Source organism: Jaculus jaculus, chromosome 14, assembly GCF_020740685.1.
Source record: "Jaculus jaculus isolate mJacJac1 chromosome 14, mJacJac1.mat.Y.cur, whole genome shotgun sequence".
Classification (NCBI taxonomy): Eukaryota; Metazoa; Chordata; class Mammalia; order Rodentia; family Dipodidae; genus Jaculus; species Jaculus jaculus.
Window position 1 is genome coordinate 59,032,075 of NC_059115.1, and position 21,650 is coordinate 59,053,724.

A 21,650-nucleotide genomic window follows, 5' to 3' on the forward strand; every position below is an offset into this window, starting at 1 on the left:
GTCAGGGGGGAGGGAGGGAATTACCATGGGATTTTTTTTATAATCATGGAAAATGTTAATAAAAATTAAAAAAAATTTTAAAAAAAGTAGTGGCTGTGTTTGCCAAGGTGCTGTTAAGAGAAACAAGGGAACAGGCCAGACGTGGTGGACGACACCTTTAATCCCAGCACTCACTCGGGGAAGCAGTGGTAGGAGGATCACAGTGATTGTGAGGCCACTCTGAGACTACATGGTGAATTCCAGGTCAGCCTGAGCTAGAGTGAGATGCTACTAAAAAAAGAGAGAGAGAAACAAGGGGAAAAACTGGCCATTGTCAAAGCAAGCAGACGTGAAGATCACATTCTGAAGCTCAGGGGGTTGCTGATTTAATCATCTGATTGCAGCTGATTCCAAAATGTCATGATAAGATTTTTTCCCTTTTTTTTTGGTGGTAGGGTCTCACTCTAGCCCAGGCTGAACTGGAATTCACCATGTAGTCTCAAGATGGCTTCAAACTCATAGAGATCCCCCTATCTTTGCCTCCCAAGTGCTGGGATTAAAGGCATATACCACCATGCCAATCATTTTACCATTTTTATGTTGAGATGATTGCAGATATACATGTAATTATAAGAACTAGAAATCTCTTTGATCCTTTCACCAGTGTTACAAAGGTTTTCCAATTTATTATACATTACCTCCAGGACATTGACATTGGCCCAGGCAGTTCCAGGACCACAAGTATCCCTCCTCTGTGTTTACTTTTATTTTTTGGTTTTTCGAGGTAGGGTCTCACTCTAGCCCAGGCTGACCTGGAATTCACTATGTAGTCTCAGGGTGGCCTCAAACTCACAGTGATCCTCCTGTCTACGCCCACTCTCTCTCTTTCTGTCTCATAAATAATAAACATAAAAATATTTTTAAAGGATGCTACAAAGACTTATATTGCCAGGCTTGGTAGCACATGTCTTTAATCCCAGCACTTGGGAGGCTGAAGTCAGAGGATTGCCATGAGTTTGAGACCAGCTGGACTACAACAGTGAGTTATAGGTCAGCTTGAGTTAGAGCAAGACTCTGCCTCAGAAGGGAAAAAAAATTCAGTAGAAGCCAGAGTCCCAGTCAAATCCCATTCCCATGTATCTATTTCAGGGGACAGAGGACAGGTCCTCTGCCCTGAAGGAAGAAGGGGGTGGAGTTTGGCAGTCTTCTTGACCCAGGAGCCTTTGGAGGTAGTTAACATTGTAAGGACAAAGTCACTGCCAGCTCAATTGCATAAGTAGAGGGCAAAAACTTTCTTCTTTGGAGGCTGACCTGACAAATTTAAGACACCTAACCTTGGTTCAACCTTACACTTTGGCCCAAGCCTGTGCTACATAAAATATTACAGAGGTGAGAGTCGTACTTCCCTTGCTGGGGAGCTCTATTCCAAAAGATCTCAGTTATCTACTTTTATTTATTTATTTTGGCTTTTTGAGGTAGAATCTCAAGAGAGAATAAAGGCCCACCAGGGGCTCTTGCTGCTGCAAACAAACTGCAGATACATGCACCAGACTATACACCTGGCTCCAGGTAAGTACTGGAGTCAAACCAGGGCCTGCAGGTTTTCCAAGCAAGGAGTTTTAACCCAGTCATAGGATTTTTTTTGTTTTGTTTTTTTTTTGTTTTTCAAGGTAGGGTCCTGCTCTAGCCCAGGCTGACCTAGAATTCACTATGTAGTCTCAGGGTAGCCTCAAACTCTTGGTAGTCCTCCTACCTCTGCCTCCCAAGTGCTGGGATTAAAGGTGTACACCACTACGAATCCTACTCAAGAAATAATCACAACTGTTAATATTTAGATATACTTTTTAACATTTGGGTTGATGATCCAATGTATAGACGCACTGAAGAATTAAAAAAAAAAAAAAAAAGAATTGAGACTGCCAAGAATGTTGTGAAAAAATGTCCACAGTCTATGGAAGCTGGACCAGACTCTTCCTTCCAAGGTGGAGATGGTCAACCCTTTTCATAGTATGAAGATTACTTTAACGATAGTATTTCAAACATAACATTCCACACTATACAATCACTCAAGCCAGCAACAACAAAAAATTGCAACATTGGAATGGTTCCAAATGTACTAATACACTTCCCTTGAAATATGCTATTTAAATGGCATATCAAGGACAGAAATCATTTTATTTAATTAATTAATTAATTTATTTTTTGAGGTAGGGTCTCGCTCTAGCTCAGGCTGACCTGGAATTCACTATGTAGTCTCCGGGTGGCCTTGAGCTCATGGTGATCCTCCTACCTCTGCCTCCCAAGTGCTGGGATTAAAGGCGTGCGCCACCACGCCCGGCACAAAAATCACTTTAAAACTGCCACAATCTCATCATTAGATCATGGTGACGTTCTTCTCAAGCTGCAGAACAGTCTCCTTGAGGGCGGGGTCCTCGGCCCAGTTGACTTTACTTCCCAAAATGAGGTTCTGGAATTTAAGACAAAAAAATTAAGTACTTTAAAAAATTTAACCAGATATTTAACAAATGCTAGTACAGATCTTATCTAATTTTTTTGCTGAACATTTACACGAGGTGAGAAAAAATAAACACCAAAAAACTAAACACTTTTTGGCTTGTCACCTTTCCTAACTCCCAGGTCCCTGCTCTGGTAAGCCCCCTCATCACAGCCCAGTTGGGTTGGGAAGGTGGGGAACGCTCCCTGCCCCGTCACAGGCTCTATAGCCTGCACTACAGAATGAGTTCCAGGTCAGCCTGGGATAGGGTAAGACTCTGCCTTGAAGAAATGAACAAACAAAACCAAACCCCCCACAAGGAGGCCTCAGTCAAGGCGCTTGCCTGCGAAGCCAAACGACCCAGGTTTGATATCTTTCCAGATCCCACATAAACCAGATACATAAAGGTGAGGCAAGCACAAGGTGACGCATGCTCATTAAGTGGCACAAGTGTCAAGTTCAATTGAAGTAGCTGAGATCCTAAAACATCAAATCTCTCTCTCTCTCTGAAAAAATAAAAACCCAAGAACAACCCCCCCAAAAAATATAAAAGTTGCCCCCATAAATTTTAGCATATAAGCAAGTATAGGTATAAAAATGTTAAAAACTGCCAGGCATGATGGAGCACATCTTTAATCTCAGTACTCGGGAAGCAGAGGTAGGAGGATCACCATGAGTTTGAGGCCAGCCCGAGACTATGTAGTGAATCCCAGGTCAGCCTGGGCCAGCTTAAGAGTCTACCTCCAAAAAAAAAAAAAAAAAAAGTTAAAAACTGGGTTGGAGCCGGGCGTGGTGATGCATGCCTTTAATCCCAGAACTTGGGAGAGAGAGGTAGGAGGATCGCCATGAGTTCAAGACCACCCTGAGACTACACAGTGAATTCCAGGTCAGCCTCAAAAACAACAACAACAACAAAAAAAAACCCTGGGTTGTAGAGATGGCTTAGTTAGTTAAGGCACTTGCCTGTGAAACCTAAGCACCCAGGTTCAATTCCCTAGTACCCACATAAAGCAGATGCACAAGGGGGTACATGCTTCTGGAGTTCACTGGCAGTGGCTAGAGGCCCTGACATATCCATTCTCTCTATCATAAATAAATAAAGAATATTTATTAGGGGCTGGAGAGATGGCTTAGCGGTTAAGCGCTTGCCTGTGAAGCCTAAGGACCCCGGTTCAAGGCTCGATTCTCCAGGACCCACGTTAGCCAGATGCACAATGGGGCGCACGCGTCTGGAGTTCATTTGCAGTGGCTGGAAGCCCTGGCGCGCCATTCTCTCTCTCTCTCTCTCTCTCTCTCTATCTGCCTCTTTCTCTCTCTGTCACTCTCAAATAACTAAATAAAAATTTTTAAAAAAATTTAAAAAAAAAGAATATTTATTAGAAGCTAGTGTGTGGTGGTACACGCCTTTAATGCCAGCACTCGGAGGCCGGGGTAGGAGGATCACTGATAGTTCAAGGCCGCCCTGAGAACACATAGTGAATTCCAGGTCAGTCTGAGCTATAGTGAGACCCTACTTTGAAAATCAAAACAAACAAATGACAACCGGGAAATGGTTTAGCAGTTAGGGCATCTGATTCTGAAGCCAAAGAACCTGGGTTCGAATCCCCAGGGTGCACACAAGCATGTCGCACAAGGGAGCACTCGTGCTCCTGTGGGCTGGAGACCTGGTGTGCCCATTCCCTGTATCTGTCCCTTTCTCTAAAAAAAAAAAAAAAAAAAAAAAGGGCTGGAGAGGTGGCTTTAATCGCTTGCCTGTGAAGCCTAAGGACCCCGGTTCGAGGCTCGACTCCCCAGGACCCACGTTAGCCAGATGCACAAGGGGGCGCACGCGTCTGGAGTTCGTTTGCAGTGGCTGGAGGCCCTGGCGCGCCCATTCTCTCTCTCTCTCTATCTGCCTCTTTGTCTGTCTGTCTGTCGCTCTCAAATAAATAAAAGTACCAAGAAATATTAAAACAACAATAACAACAACAAAAAAGTATATATATATATCTCAGGCTGACTTGGAATTCACTATATAGTCTGGGGTGGCCTTGAACTCTCAATGATCCTCCTACCCCTGCCTCCTGAGTGCTGGCATTAAAGGTGTGTGCTGCCAAGCCTGGCTAGGAATATTCTTTTATTTATTTTTTTTTAGGTAGGGAGTCATGTAGCTCAGCCTGGTGTTGAACACACTGTAGCCGAGGCTAACTTTAAACTCCCGATTCTCCTGTCTCACCTTGCAAGCCCTGGGGTGACAGGCACCTGCCGGCACGCACGGCTCACTGCCCTCTTACTCCATGTGCACGTTACCTGGAACACGTGCTGAACAACTGTGGTGGTTTGCATTTCCATCTGCAGGTTGTGCTGCATGGTCTTTATCTTGTCTGAGTTTTCCACACTGTCCAGTTCCTCCTTCTGTTTGTTCTTCTCTGTCTGTATTTCTAAAAGCTTTCTTCCCGAAGCTTGCTTTAATTCTATCAGGTGACACAGAAAATGACAGAATACACAAGGCAAATTTAGAAACAAGGACCTTGAAAGATTATGAAGCAGAATGCTTCCTGGTTATTTCATGCACTCTGCAGTCCCAGGCTGGCCTTGAACTCACAGCGATCCTCCTGCCTCTGCTTCCTGAGTGCTGGGATTAAAGATGTGTGCCACCATGTCCGGCAAGAGAAACATTTATTTTTTAATTTTTTTTTTTTTGAGGTAGGGTTTTACTCTAGCCCAGGCTGACCTGGAATTCACTATGTTGTCTCAGGCTGGCCTCAAACTCATAGTGATCCTACCTCTGTCTCCCTAGTACTGGGATTAAAGGCGTGCGCCACCACACATGGCTAACATTTTTTTTTTTTTTTTGAGGTAGGGTCTCACTCTGCCTGAAGCTAACCTGAATTTCACTATGTAGTCTCAGGCTGGCCTCAAACTCACAGTAATCCTCCTACCTCTGCCTCCTAGATGCTGGGATTAAAAATGTGCACCACCGGGCTGGAGAGATGGCTTAGTGGTTAAGCGTTTGCCTGTGAAGCCTAAGGGCCCTGGTTCGAGGCTCAATTCCCCAAGACCCACATTGGCCAGATGCACAAGGGGGCACACATGTCTGGAGTTCATTTGCAGTGGCTAGAGGCCCTGGTATGCCCATTCTCTCTCTCTCTTTCTGCCTCTTTCTTTCTCTGTCACTCTCAAATAAATAAATAAAAATAACAACAAAAAAATTAAAAAAAAATGTGCACCACCAAATCCAGCTTCATATTTTTTGTACTATATTCGTTTTATGAAGGTGGTGTGGACCCTCATCATATTTTTCATGATGTGCAAATGAAACACTTTATCTGGAATTCCTATTTATTTATTTGAGAGAGGGAGAGGGAGGAAGAGAGAGCAAGATTATGGGTGCGCTAGAGCCTCTAGCCACTGCAAACAAACCACAGACACCTGTGCCGCCTTGTGTGTCTGGCTTACATGGGATCTGGGGAGTTGAACATGGGTCCTTAGGCTCCATAGGCAAGTGCCTTAACCACTAAGCAATGTCTCTTTGTTTTGTTTTGTTTTTTTGAGGCAGGGTCTCACTCTAGCCTAGGCTAGACCTGGATCTTATTTTGTAGTCTCAGGCTGGACTTTAACTCACAGTGATCCTCCTACCTCTGCCCCCCTCCCAAGTGCTGGGATTAAAGGCATGGGCCACCACGCCTGGCCTAGAATTCTTGATTGGGTAAATTTGTGAGGAATCCAATCTGCAACCAAGGAGACACTACACTTCCTTTGCATGTATGTGCATTATGTGTGCTTCTGGGTGCACATGGAGGGCAGAGATCTACTTTGGGTGTCTTCCTTGGCCACTGTTCACCTTATCCCTTGAGATAAGATCTCTTTCTGATCCTAGTGAGAGCTCACTTACTTGGTTAAAGTAGCTAGCTGGTAAGCCCTAAGGAGCCTTGTGACTGTACTTCCCCAGTACTAGGATTACAGGCACACGCCAATCAGCCTGACTTTTTTTTTTTTTAGGTAGGTTCTTGCTCTAGCTCAGGCTGACCTGGAATTAGTCTCAGGGTGATCTCAAACTCATGGTGATCCTCCTACCTCTGCCTCCCAAGTGGTGGAACTAAGGGATTAAAGACGTGTGCCACCATGCCCAGCTTTTTTTTTTTTTTTTTTTTTTGAGATAGGATCTCACTCTAGCCCAGGGTAACCTCAAACTCACTCTGTAGGCTCAGGCTGACCTCAAACTCGTTCTGTAGTCCCAGGCTGACCTGGAACTCACAGTGATCCTCCTACCTCTGCCTCCAGAGTACTGGGAAAAACCAAAACCAAAACCAAAACAAAACAAAAAAACAAACATTTCAATAGTTTCTCAGGACTGGGCATGGTGTCACACACCTTTAAGTCCAGCACCTGGGAGGCTGAGGTAAGAGGATCATAGCCACTTTTAGAGTTTGGGGACAACCTAGGACTATAAAGTGAGTTCCAGGTAAGCTTGGGCTAGAGTGAGACCCTGCTTCAGGAAACATACCAACCAACCAAGAGTAATCTCATGTCATGATACACACATACACACACACACAAACACAGTATAGGCTGGCCTTCAACTTGTGTCAACCCTTCTGCTCCAGCTTCTGGAGTGCTTGAATCATGTCATAACAAATTACGTAAAAAAAAAAAAAAAAAAAAGAACTATATGTATCAACCAGCTGGTAACATCTCCATGTTGGGCATGGAAAAGCAGTCCAGAATGACACACCAAACTGGGGTGACACACGGGGGAGCAATGACATCTGCTCTGTCACTTCCTGTAGCACTTATTCCCCCCACTAAGAATGTGCTCATACTGTGATCTAATTTAATTTTAAATTATTATTTTTTTTTAATTTTTTAATTTATTTATTTGAGAGCGACAGACACAGAGAGAAAGACAGATAGAGGGAGAGAGAGAATGGGCGCGCCAGGGCTTCCAGCCTCTGCAAACGAACTCCAGACACGTGTGCCCCCTTGTGCATCTGGCTAACGTGGGACTTGGGGAACCGAGCCTCGAACCGGGGTCCTTAGGCTTCACAGGCAAGCGCTTAACCGCTAAGCCATCTCTCCAGCCCTAAATTATTATTTTTATTACTGACAACTTCCATAATTGTAGACAATAAACCATGATAATTTCTTCCCTTTTTTTTTTTTTTTTTTTTTGTTTTTGAGACAGGGTCTCATGTAGCCCAGGGTGGCTTCAAACTCTGTGTAGTCAAGGGCAACCTGAACTTCTGATCTTCTTTCTCCTGCCTCCCAAGTACTGACATTAAAGACAGTTGCCATTAGCCTGGCCATAATCTAAAGTTCCAAGACAATAAATTTTTTTTTCAAATTTTTATTAACATCTTCCATGATTATAAAAAATAGCCCATGGTAATCCCCCCCCACATTGCCCTTTGAAATTCCATTCTCCATCATATCCCCTTCCCATCTCAATCAGTCTCTCTATTATTTTGATGTCATGATCTTTTCCTCCTCTTATGCAGCTCACACCTATTTTTTTTTTTTTAATTGCCTCATTCAAACTTGGAAAATTGTAAATTTCTCAGTGGCTGAGAGATCTGTCTGTGCTGATCTGTAAAGTAGGCAAAAGTATGTTCTACCAAGACAATAAAAACACTCTACATACGCAGTCTCTTCTTTCGGACATCAAGAAGCTTTTTCTCTAATTCCCGAGATTCCTGTTATTAAAATAAAAAGATTAAGGCATATCATAATTCAAGAGAAAGTATCTTATATTTACATCACTGAATTTTGCCTGTTAGTTCTTATTTCCTAAAGCAATAATTCTTTTTCTCTCGCTTTATTTTTGCGGGGGGTGGGGGTTCAAGGTAGGGTCTTCTGTAGTCTCAGGGTGGCCTCAAACTCACGGCGATCCTCCTAACACTGCCTCCCAAGTGCTGGGATCAAAGGCATGCACCACCACGCCGGCCTTTTGCTCTTTTTTTTTTTTTTTAAATGTTTTTGAGGTAGGGTCTGTCTCTAGTCCAGGCTGACCTGGAATTCACTATGTAGTCTCATGGTGGCCTCGAACTCACAGTGATCCTCCTACTTTTGCCTCCCAAGTGCTGGGTTTAAAGGGGTGCACCACCATGCCCGGCTGTTTTGCTCTTTTTAATATGAAGATTTTTTAAAATCATTTATTTATTTATTTGAGAGCGACAGACACAGAGAGAAAGACAGATAGAGGAAGAGAGAGAGAATGGGTGCTCCAGAGCCTCCAGCCTCTGCAAACGAACTCCAGACGCGTGCACCCCCATGTGCATCTGGCTAACGTGGGACCTGGGGAACCAAGCCTCGAACCAGGGTCCTTAGGCTTCACAGGCAAGCGCTTAACCGCGAAGCCATCTCTCCAGCCCTGTTTTGCTCTTTTTAATGACAAGGTTCCATGTAGCCCAGGCTGGTCATGAACTCACTATATAGTCAAGGATACACTGAACCCCTCTTTCTGCCTGGCCTAGAGCTCCAATTTTCAATTCCTCTATTTCTACTCAAAACGGAGACAATAGTCACTTAAATGATAAAGTAATGATTTGCTATTTAAAAAGTAGATTGCTAGGCAGGTATAGTGGTGCATGCCTTCGATCCCAGTACCCAGGAGGCACAGGTAGTTAGTCAAAGCCATCCTAAGACCAAGTAGTGAATTCCAGGTCAGCATGGGGCTAGAGATACCCTACTTCAAAAAGCCAAAAAAAAAATGTAGGGAGCACAGGGCAAGAACCTACTTCAAAAACAACAAGGATGGGCTGCAGAGATGGCTTAGCAGTTAAGGTGTTCGCCTGCAAAGCCAAAGGAGACAGGTTAGATTCCTTAGGACCCATGTAAAGCCAGAGGCACAAGGTGGTACATGCATCTGGAATCTGTATGCAATGGCTGGAGGTCCTGATGTGCTGATTTTCTCTTCCTCTCTCTGCCTCTTTCTCTCTCTTGAATAAATAAATAAATAAAATATATATATTTAACATTTTATTTATTTATTTACTTAAAGGCAGAGAGAGAGAGAGAGAGAGAGAGAATGGGTGCACCAGGACCTCCAGCCACTGAAAACGAAGTCCAGACACGTGTGCCCCCTTCTGCATCTGGCTAACGTGGGTCCTGGGGAATTGAACCTGGGTCCTTCAGCTTTGCAGGCAAGTGCTTAACCCTAAGCCATCACTCCAGCCCCAATTTTTTTTTTTAATTCAAAAAGTAGAGACCAAGCTGGGCGTGGTGGTGCCCACCTTTAATCCCAGCACTTGGGAGGCAGAAGTAGGAGGATCACCATGAGTTCAAGGCCACCCTGAGATGACAAGAGTTAATTCCAGGTCAGCCTGGACCAGAGTGAGACTCTACCTCGAAAAACCAAAAAAAAAAAAAAAAAAAGTGCAGAGCAAGCCAGGTGTGGTGGTGAACACCATTAATCCCAACACTAGAGAGACTGAGGTAGGAGGATCACCTTGAGCTTGAGGCCAGCCTAGGGCTACACAGTGACTTCCAGGTCAGCTTGGGCTAGGGTAAAACCCTGTCTAGGAAAAGACAAAAAAAAAAAAAATAGAGAGCAGGAACTGGAGAGATGTCTCAGCACCCAAGTTAAAGCCAGATGCGCCGGGCGTGGTGGTGCACGCCTTCAATCCCAGCACTCAGGAGGCAGAGGAAGGAAGATTGCCTTGAGTTTGAGGCCACCCTGAGACTACACAATGAATTCCAGGTCAGCCTGGACTAGAGTGAGAGTGAGACTCTACCTCGAAAAAAAAGAAACTGTTACCAAAATCATGAAGACGTAGCAGCAGCCACTGTTCACATTACCTGCTGTGATGTCATTATCAGTTTATTTAGCTTTAATATGTCATTCAGGTCATCCATTAACTCACTGAAAATGAAACAAAAATATGACTTATTAACCTTAAAGATAATAAATCTAAGCTAGGCTTAATGGTACACTCCTATTTCCCTTCCCTTCCACTTCCCCATTCTCATTTCTTTTTTACAGTTCTGGGGATCGAACCTATGACCTCATGTATGCTAGGCAAATGCTCTTTAATACTGAGTTACAGCCCCAGACCTAATTTTTGTTTGTTTCCTATTTGTTTTTTGAGGTAGTGTTTCACTTTAGCTCAGGCTGACCTGGAATTCACTATGTAGTCTAAGGGTGGCCTCGAACTCATGGTAATCCTCCAACTTCTGCCTCCCAAGTGCTGGGATTAAAGGCGTGTGTCACCTTGCCTGGCCCAGACCTAATTTTTTAAAATATGTGATTTATTACTTATTTGCCAAGCGGAAGGAGGGAGTTTGAGAGAAATGGTTCAGCAGTTAAAGGGGCATGCTTGTATAACTTGAGGGCCAGAGTTCAATTCCCAAGTACCCATATAAAGTCAGATGGAATTAAAGGTATGTGCTATCATGCCTAGCATTTGGTTTATGTATTTGGGATTTGTTTACAGTTGCAAGAGGCTCTGGCATGCCTGCTCTCTCTTTGTTCACAAATAAATTTTTTTAATTAAAAACAATTACTCTTTCTCAGAGATATAAAGGGAAGAGAAAGGAAGGGAGGGAGTACTTAATAGGATGGTATTGCATATATATAAGTAGAAGAATAGATTAATGGGGGTGAAAAGGCCCAAAGTGAGGTCAGGGGAAGAGATTGAGTAAAGGAAAGGTGGAGGAAGGGCTAATCAAAATCTAAAAAGATATATATAAATCATATGAAATCCTACTTTTTTGGACAATGGAATACTCCAGATCCATAGATTGTTGCTAGAAAATATTCAGTGCCAGGGATGGGATACCTTCCAGTGAGTTGTTGGCCAGGGAGGTCCCTGATGCCCTCACAACATCGTAGGCCATTGTCTAGGCCCTTGGCTTCCCACCAGGAATAGATGGTAAGACCCTATTGCTGAAGACTCCACATACTTGGGCTGCAAGGCCACTGAGAAATCCTGCTGGAACTGAGCTGATAACCTCCTCCATGTAGACCAGCTGACAGAAACCTGGAAAAAGTTAGGCTGCATACAGTTCAATGGGAGAGAGAGAAAGCACCAGTGAAGATACTCAACAGTGGACACTGCAATTCTTAAATTTTGCCAGCCAGGCCAAATGAGCCAACAGGTGCAATAGTGGCACGTCTATCACTTTGGAAACCAAGTGCCCTCTAACTGAAATGGAGGCCCACTCCATGGGAGGGGTACATCCCTGATACTAAAAACTCAAAACAGGTAGTCATGAGCCTCAGGGATGTAACGTCTGCTGCTGTCTGGTAAAATGTATATCCTATGCTCACTAAACTGCCCAGTAAGCACTTCTCTTAATGTTCATACCCTTATATTAATGCTACTCTCACTTTTGGTAGAGAATCTTCTCTTTTCAAATGGCAGTGACCTTGGGATGACTCAGAAGGCATCTTGGTGCTGGGAAGAAGCGAGAGAGGGGTGCTCAACACTGCAATATCTCTATCACACCTTCCAAGGCTCAGGGTCTATTGCGGAAGAGGTGGCGGAAAGAATATAAGAGCCAAAGGAAGGGTAGGACTCCTTACAACATGCTCACCCCAGACACAAAATGGCCTGGATATCCATGACCTCACAGTGCCCGACAGTACCTACACAAGACCATCATAATAGGAGGAAAAGATCATGACATCAAAATAAAAGAGAGACTAATTGAGATGGGGAGGGGATATGATGGAGAATGGAGTTTCAATGGGGAAAGTGGGGTGAGGGAGGGTATTACCATGGGATATTTTTTATAATCATGAAAGTTGTTAATAAAAAAATTGAAAAGAAAAATAATTACTCTTTCTCAAATAAATAAATATATTTTTAAAAAAAAGGTTGGAGAGATGGCTTAGCGGTTAAGGCATTTGCCTGCAAAGCCAAAGGATCCGGTTCGACTCTCCAGGAGGGGGCACATGTATCTGGAGTTCATTTGCAGTGATTAGAGGCCCTAATGCGCCCATACTTGCCCCCTGCCTCTTTCTCTGTCTCAATTAATTAAAGAAAAAAGCTGGGTGTGGTGGTACACACCTTTAATCCCAGCACTCTGGAGGCAGAGGTAGGAGAATTGCTGTTGAGTTGGAGGCCACCCTGAGACACAGTGAATTCCAGGTCAGCCTGAGCTACGTGAGACCCTACCTCAAAAAAACAAAAAACAAAACAAAACAAAACAAAAATTAACAGAATTAAAGTCAGTATGAAGATCACCCTTATTATTCTAATCTATTTCAAACGCAAGAGAGAAAAATAAAATATCATACCTACTCTCGGTGGCTGTGTTTTCCAAGTTATTCTTAAGTGCAGATGAGAGTTGCATCCTAAGTAAAAATAAATAAATAAATAAACAAACAAAGAAACAAACAAAGAAGAGTTGTATCCTATGATAAAGAAAAAGCTGGCATTGTACAAGTAGCAGTTTATGATACAACATTTTTTTTCTAGGGCTGGGGAGATTGCTCAGTGGTTAAAGTGCTTGCTTCGGAAGCCCAGGTTTGATTGCCCAGAACCCACATAAAGCCAGATACACAAAGCATCAAATGTGTGCAGAGGTAAGAGGCTCTGACGCTCCCTCTCTCCTGGAAAATAAATAAAATCAAGCAAAAAAACATTTCCCCCCTCAATGCACAGATAGATACATTGATTGATTGATTGATTGATTGATTGATAGATAGATAGATAGATAGATAGATAGACAGACAGACAGACAGACAGACAGACAGATAGATAGACGGGAACAGTGACTCATGCCTATAATCCCAGTGGTAGGTAGGAAGAACACTGTGAATTCAAGGTCAGCCAGGACTACATAGTGAGTTCCAGGCCATTCTGGGCTACAATGAGTCTGTGCCCTAAAATGAAACTATGTAGTTTCAGGGTGGCCTCAAACTCACAGCAATCCTCCTATCTCTGCCTCCCAAGTGCTGGGATTAAAGGCATGTGCCCCCACATCCAGCTACTCTTTTACTTTAAAAAAAATTTTTTTTTTGTTCATTTTCATTTATTTGAGAGTGACAGACAGAGAGAAAAGAGGCAGATAGAGAGAATGGGCGCGCCAGGGCTTCCAGCCACTGCAAATGAACTCCAGACGCGTGCACCCCCTTGTGCATCTGGCTAACATGGGTCCTGGGGAATTGAGCCTTGAACCGGGGTCCTTAGGCTTCATAGGCAAGCACTTAACCGCTAAGCCATCTCTCCAGCCCCCTTTTATTTCTTAAAAGTAATTCTTTAATACTTTATTTTTATTTATTTATTAAAGAGACAGAAAGAAGCAAATTGAGAGAATGAGTGTGCCAGGGCCTCTAGCCACTGCAAACAAACTCCAGACACATGTGTCGCCTTATGCATCTGGATTATGTGGGTACTAGGGAATTGAACAGGATGCTTCTGCCACCTAGTGGGCATGTGTGACCTTGCACTTTCCTCACCTTAGTGCATCTGGCTTACATGGGATCTGGAGAGAGATCCAGCATGGTTCCTTAAGCTTCACAGGCAAGCACCTTAACCACTAAGCAATCTCTCCATCCCCCCGCTTTTAAAACACTGTTTTGCTATGTTGCCCAGGCTGGCCTAGAACTTGTGATCCTCCTGCTTCAGCCTCCCAAGTGCAGACAGCTTCAGGTTCACTGAGATGAACTTCCAGACCAGGCGCAGTTATGGAGGAAGGGATATTTATTGAAGCTTACAGATCTAGGGGAACTTCAATAATGGCAGAAGAAGCTTCATAGGTCCAAGCAAAGAGAGAGAAGCACAAGCCAAAAAGCCACACAGCACAGGACACTTCAGGAACTCCAGCTAGGCACACTTTGCATATCTTTAGATTGAAATCTCAAACCCACCACACCTTAAGATCCACCCAGTGACATCTCCAGCCAGGAGGGTGCAGATGCAAACTACAAACTAATAAAACACTGAATATCGGGGGCCATCTACTCAAACTACCACACAAGCCTTTTCCACCATGCTTGGCTTCTAATCGTCATTTCATTTGGCCTAGATAAAAAATTCCCTACAGGGCTGAAGAGATGGCTTAATGGTTACGGTGGCATCTACCTGCAAAGCCAATGGACCCAGGCTTGATTCCCCAGGACCCATGTAAGCCAGATGCACAAGGTGGCGCATGCGTCTTGAGTTCGTTTGCAGTGGCTGGAGGCCCTGGTGTGCCATTCTCTCTCTATCTGCCTCTTCCTCTCTCTCAAATACATAACAATAAATAAAATATTTAAAAACAAAAAAGCCAGCTGGGTGTGGTGGCATATGCCTTTAATCCCACCACTCAGGAGGCAGAGGTAGGAGGATCACTGTGAGTTCGAGGCCACCCTGAGACTCCATAGTGAATTCCAGGTCAGTCTGGGCTAGAGTGAGACCCTTCCTCAACCCCCCCCCCCCAAAAAAAAAAGAAAAGAAAAAGCCAGGCATAGTGGCTGAAAGAGTTAATGAAGCCCTAAAGTTGCTTGAAGGGTTAATAAAGTTCTAAGTTGCTGAGACAAGCCACCCTAACACAGAAGCTTGGGAGTGAAGGCCAAATTCTTTGTTAATAAGTCTCTCAGACCTTGGGCTCGAAACAGAAACAAAAACACCCACCTGTTCAATGAAAATCCACAGCTCTATACAATATCATAATCATGTCCTGAACACAGTGCAGTTTAACCTTAAGCACTGTGACTGTGACTCATCAGCAAGGGAAGTGGCTTTGTTCCTATCTTGATTTCCCAGACGCGCGCCCTCGGCCTTCATTCTGCGAAACAGTGTGCTCAGCTGCAAAGACACCACTGCAGCCTCAAGCCCTTCACTGCCTGACCCCGATAAAGCAGTCTATAACCAATTAAGTCTGGTTTCCTTTCTCGTTTATGCTGCCCCAGTTGGTTCTGATCCCGACTCAGATCTAACGATGGCGCACGCCTTTAATCCCAGCACTCGGCAGGCAGAGGTGGGAGGATCGCCATGAATTTAAGGCCTCCCTGAGATTACACAGTGAATTCCAGGTCAGCCTGGGCTAGAGTGAGACCCTACCTCGAAAAAACAAAAAACTCCCTCCACCTTGCCTCCATGCCCATTTTGCATTCAGTTCATAGTTCTTGTGAATCAAACATAAATAATTACCTGCTCAATACAAGATTTTTAATGTCAAAAGCAGTTTTCACATCTTCAATCTCATTTTCCAAGCTTTCAATTTTACTATTCGGGAAATATGAACAAAAGAACTTCAGCAATGTTAGGCAGAATTATTATTAAATAACACACAAAGCAAACCTTTGAAAGAAGTGAAACTCTTTCATCCAAATACAAGAATATTTTTGTCAATTTTTTTAAAAGATTTAATGTCACTTATTTATTTATGAGAGACAGAGAGAGGGAGAGATAGGGAGTGAGAATGGGGGTGCCAAGGCCTCCAGCCACTGCAAACGAACTCCAGATGCATGTGCCAACATGTGCATCTGGCTCACATGGGACCTGGAGAATCAAACCTGGGTCCTTAGGCTTCGCAGGCAAATGCCTTAACCGCTAAGCCATCTCTCTAGCCCTGAATAGAAGAATCTTACACATCACAAGGGTGACAGCTCACAGATCTGCTGAACTGATGCTTCCCAAACTACCTCACTAAGCACCTTGAGAGTGGGGACGACAGGGACAGCAATACATGTATCCACCAAGAGCAATTCCACACCGCGACAAACAACCTTCCAACTTATTCATGACATATGACATATTTGGGAAAATAAAGGAAAAAGAAAGACAGTATTATAACATAAGACACGGTTAAATCTTAGTAAAAGCCACAAATGAAAATGAAAACTGTTACATACGTTTCCATTTGTTTTTCTTGCATGTCTTGTTCGGGAGTTTTTTCTTCATCTGCAAGTCAAGAAGTTTTTGAAGTCATGTTAGAACAGCACTGTTCAAAGGAATATAACTGTTTAAGATTATTTATTTGAACCTTAACTGCTAAGCCATCACTACAGGCCCCCAAAATCTTTTTTGAGACAAGAATCTGACACAGTTGCCTAAACTGGCCTGGGGTTCATTATGTATCTTCTTCTTCTTTTTTTTTTTTTTTAAATTGAAAGCCTTTTCTCTCTTTTTTTAAATTTTTTTTTGGTTTATTTTTATTTATTTATTTGAGAGCGACAGAGAAAGAGGCAGAGAGAGAGAGAGAGAGAGAGAGAGAGAGAGAGAATGGGCGCGCCAGGGCTTCCAGCCACTGTAGACGAATTCCAGATGCATGCGCCCCCTTGTGCATCTGGCTAACGTGGGTCCTGGGGAATCGAGCCTCGAACTGGGGTTCTTAGGCTTCACAGGCAAGCGCTTAACCGCTAAGCCATCTCTCCAGCCCTCATTATGTATTTTGTGTTGGCCTTGAACTCCAGCAATCCTGCCCATGCCTCAGCCTCCTGAGTGCTAGGACTACAGGCATGAGCCAGCAAGTCCAACTTCCTACTTGAAATTCTATCAGACTTTTTTTCTCTAAAAATCCACCAGTGAAATGGAGTCTGGAGAATTGTCGGGGCTTTTGCAGGAGCCAGAGCTCTGCCTTTAAAGAGACTTCATCTCCTGGAAAAGGAGAGTCAGGTTAGCTTTATTTTCAAGTAGCCAGTCAGGAGAGGGGCCCAAAGAGGGAACTAAAAAGATGCCACACTGCCTGGCTGCTTAAACAGAACCGGAACTCAGCGCCTGATCCAGTCTCATCCAATCATCTCTTTGTCACCCTACTCAAGTGTGTGCAGATGGCTTAGCAGTTAAGTGCTTGTCTGTGAAACCTAACCCTGGTTCGAGGCTCGATTTCCCAGGACCCACGTTAGCCAGATACACAAGGGGGCACACGCGTCTGAAGTTCTCTGTCTATATCTGCCTCTTTCTCTGTTTGTCGCTCTCAAATAAACAAACAAAAATAACTAAAAAAAAAAAAAAAATCTGTGCTAGAGAGATGGCTCAGTGGTTAAAGCCTAATGACTTGGGTTTAATTCCCCAGTACCCACATGAAGCAAGATACACAGTGGCACACGCATTTGGAGTTCATTTGCAGCAGCTGGAGGCGCTGGCAAGCCATTCTCTCTCTCTCTTTTTCTCTTTCTATCTGCTTGCAAATAGATACATTAAAATGTTTATAAGGGCTGGACATATGACTTAGTGGTTAAGGCGTTTGCCTATGATGCCTAAGGACTAATGTTTGGCTCTCCAGGTCCCACATAAGCCAGATGCACAGTGAAGCAAGCACGCAATGTTGCACATGTCTTTAATCCCAGCACTCGGGAGGCAGAGGTAGGAGGATTGCCATGAATTTGAGGCCACCCTGAGACTACATAGTGAATTCCAGATCAGGCTGGGCCAGAGTGATCTGAGGCTATAAGGGACATTTACGTTGAAAACACCATACTCCTCCTCTGACCCCCATAGAAGCGTGATCATCTCACAATGCAAATTCACTCTTCAGCCCCCCTTAAAAGTCCTCATAGTAGCTGGGCGTGGTGGCGCACACCTTTAATCCCAACTCTCAGGAGGCAGAGGTAGGAGGATCGCCATGAGTTTGAGGCCACCCTGAGACTACATAGTGAATTCCAGGTCAGCCTGGACTAGAGTGAGACCCTACCTCGAAAAACAAAAATAAAGAGCCCTCAAAAATAAAGAGCCCTCATAGTCTTTATCAATCCCAACACTTCGAAAGTCCAAAGTCTCATTGGTAATTCCATTTTTTATTTGTTTTTCGAGGTAAGGTCTCCCTCATTCGGATACAGAGACAGAATGGGCACACCAGGGCCTCTAGCCACAGCAAATGAAATCCAGATGCGTACACCACCTCGTGCATCTGGCCTATGTAGGTCCTCGGGAATCAAACCTGGATCCTGAGTCTTCACAGGCAAGGGCCTTAACCACTAAGCCATCTCTCCAGCCCAGATAGTATCTTTTTATCAGGTTTACTTTCTTTGCTCTAGGATATCATTCATATCAAACTCACAAATCTTACTTGAAAACGAAACTACTTACTTGCATCAATCATCGACTTGTATTCTAAAAGTTGCTGTTTCATCTGTGCTCTAAGCCTAAAAACAGAAAATGGGCATAGACAGGATTCTAGTTACGGGCGCTGAGATGACGACTCCGGAGTTAACGGCTTTTGCTTGTCAACCCCAGTTCCATCCCCAAGTCACCAAGTAAGCTGAGTCCAAACAGAAGCACAAGAGTCTGGTGTTCATGTGCGGTAGCAAGAGGCCCTACTGTGGTCCTCCAAACACAAAGAAATAATTTTTAAAAAAAGAAAAGTAAAGAAATACAGAGGCTGGGCATGGTGGCACACACCTTTAATTCCAGCACTTGGAAGGCTGAGGTAGGAGGATGACCATGAGAAGGAGGCAAACCTGAGACTATATAGTGAATAGTGAATTTCAGGTCTGCCTGGACTAGAACAAGACCCCACCTTGAAAAAACAAAACAAAAAAATACACACATATACATATATATACATACATACATACATATATATATGTATGTACACACACATACACATACATATATAAATGGATGGAGATCTATCATACAATAAATGAACCTGTCTTTGTAGGAAGCTGAACTAGACAAATGAGAGGAATTTAGCTGGTCGTGGTGGTGCACACCTTTGATCCTAGCAGTTGGGAGGCGGAGGTAGGAGGGTCACCATGAGTTTGAGGCCAACCTGAGACTACAGAGTGGGTTCCAGGTCAGTCTGGGCTACAGCAAAACCCTACCTCACAAAACCAAAAGAAGTAGAAGAAGAAGAAGAGAGTAAATAATGAATCTCGGCATTGAAATCTCTCAATTTAGCCTCATTTTATTGAGAATAGGCACAAAAAACTCTTAAGTACGCAAAGCCAGGTACGGTGGTGCGCACCGTTCGTCTCGGCACTCCGGAGGCTGAGGTCAGATTTCTGTGAATTTGACGCCAACCGGGGGCTCCAGAGTGAGTTCCAGGCCATCCTGGGTAGACTGAGACCCGGCCTTGAAACAACAACACGAAACCAATAAACTTGAAAAACTCAGAGTGAGACTCAAAATGGAATACAGTAAGCAAGCAATATCTTTGACAAAAAGTTACAATCAGGGCTGGGAAGATTGGCTTAGGGGCTGAGGCACTTGCCTCTGCAAAGTCAAAGGACCCAGGTCAATTCCCCAGGACCCACGTAAGCTAGAACGCACAAGGGGGGGCGCATGCATCTGGATGCAAAGGCTAGCGGCCCTGGGTGCGCCCATTCCACTCTCTCTTATCTTCTCTCTCTCTCTGCACTTGCAAATAAATAAGTTTAACTAATTCCTTTAAAAATGTTCATAGGCCAGGGAGGCAGAGGTAGGAGGATCGCTGGGAGTTCGGGGCCACCCTGAGACTCCACAGTGAGTTCCAGGTCAGCCTGGGCTAGAGTGAGACCCTACCTTCAGAAAACACACACACACACACACACACACACGCAAAACAAAAAACACATGGTCTCGGTAAACACGTAACAAGCGAAGCTTCCGGGCTAGGCTTGCGGGGAGCCCGCCAGGGTCCCGGGCATCCCCGAGCGTGTCCCGCGCACGGGGGCAGCGCCCGCCGGGGCTCCGCAGGGAACGACCTGAGCAGCAGCGAGATGCGCTCCCCGCCGCGCGCCTCCTCCGCCCGCTCGGGCCGCAGCTCCATCGCCCGCCGCCGCCGCTCCCGCCGCGAATCCGCCGCCCACCCCGCCTCTTCCGCCCCTGGCCGCACCCCTTCCTCCCCAGCCTCGGGTTGCCGTGGTTACGTCAATGCTTCCCCCTCCCCTCCTTCCCACCCCGCTGGTAGAAATAGTTTTTTGTTTTTTTTTTTTTTGGCGGGGGGGGGGGAGGTTTGCAGAGAGGGCTCAACGGCTTAGGCGCTTGCCTGCAAAGCCTAAGGACCCGGGTTCGATTCCCCGGTATCCACGTAAAGCCAGATGATGCGCAGGGTGGCGCATGCATCTGGAGTTCATGGCCAGTGGCTGGAGGCCTTGGCGTGCCCATTCTCTCTTTATCTGCCTAGTTGTCTCTCTCTTTCTCTCTCTCTCTCAAATATATAAAGAAAAGAAAAAGAAGTAGTTTTAGGTACCACTTAGTAAAGTAGGCCATGATGGGCTGGGGAATGTAGCTCAGTTGGCAGAACGTGTGCCGCGATTGCACGAGACCCTGGGTTCCATCCCCGGTTGGTGGGCGCAAAACATCCAAGAACTTGAAGATCAGCTGCGCTCTAGAAGCAGTAGAGGAGGGAGAAGTCCAACCTACAAGAGTGAGGGCATGGATGCACGGAAAGCCAGCTGATAGTGATTCCACCTGCTTACTGGCAGTGGGTGTAGCTGGCAGCGTGGTATCATCTTTTCTTCCTTTCCTTTCCTTTTTTTTTTTTTTAATATTTTTTGTTCATTTTTATTTATTTATTTGAGAGTGACAGAGAGGGAGAGAGAGACACAGATAGAGAAAGAATGGGCGCGCCAGGGCCTCCAGCCACTGCGAACGAACTCCAGACGCGTGCGCCCCCTTGTGCATCTGGCCAACGTGGGTCCTGGGGAACCGAGCCTCGAACTGGGGTCCTTAGGCTTCACAGGCAAGCGCTTAACCACTAAGCCATCTCTCCAGCCCTTCTTTCTTTCTTTCTTTCTTTTTTTTTTTTTTTTTGGTTTTTCAAGATAGAGTCTCACTCTGGCCCAAGCTGACCTGGAATTCACTATGGAGTATAAGTCACCTTTTCTTCTTCTTTGAGACAGGGTCTCACGGAATCTAGGCTGAATTTGAACTAATTTTCTTGCCTCCAAGACGCAAGCGATGAGATTACCGGCATGCACCTCCACGCCTGGCTCTTGGAAGATTGTATAGAAGGCTCATGTGTGTTAGAACTAGAATGCCTCCTTTTTTTTTTTTTTTTTTTTAGAGAGAGAAAGAGATAGAGACAGAGAATTAGCACACCAGGTGCTCAGCCACTGAAATTGAACTCCGGATGCTTGCACCACCTAGTGGGCATGTGTGACCTTGCACGTGCCTCACCTTTGTGCATCTGGTTTATATGGGATCTGCAGAGTCAAACATCAGTCCTTAGGCTTTGTAGGCAAGCACCTTCGACCGCTAAGCCATCTCTCCAGTTTGAACTCTTTTAAAAATTCTTTTTTATTTTTTTATTAACAACTTCCATGATTGTAAACAATATCCTGTGGTAATGCCCTCCCTCCCCCCACTTTCCCCTTTGAAACTCCATTCTCCACCATATCCCC

The 21,650-nt window shown here is 44.7% G+C and overlaps 1 protein-coding gene across 2 annotated transcripts; it reads right to left on the reverse strand.

Moving 5' to 3' along the window:
• Positions 1 to 1,809: 1,809 nt before the first annotated feature.
• On the reverse strand, positions 1,810 to 20,089 carry Cenph (centromere protein H). 2 transcript variants are annotated; one of them, XM_045134033.1, is made up of 9 exons: positions 20,010 to 20,089; positions 18,412 to 18,467; positions 16,236 to 16,284; positions 15,532 to 15,606; positions 12,693 to 12,749; positions 10,250 to 10,313; positions 8,094 to 8,145; positions 4,763 to 4,926; positions 1,810 to 2,446 (listed from the first exon to the last, which is right to left on the reverse strand). In XM_045134033.1, exons 1-9 carry the CDS (start codon positions 20,072 to 20,074, stop codon positions 2,354 to 2,356), a joined length of 675 nt encoding a protein of 224 aa, XP_044989968.1. In that variant the 5' UTR covers positions 20,075 to 20,089; the 3' UTR covers positions 1,810 to 2,353. The 2 variants fall into 2 exon arrangements, with proteins under 2 accessions (XP_044989968.1, XP_044989969.1); XM_045134034.1 differs by lacking the exon at positions 15,532 to 15,606.
• Between the last annotated feature and the right edge of the window lie 1,561 nt (positions 20,090 to 21,650).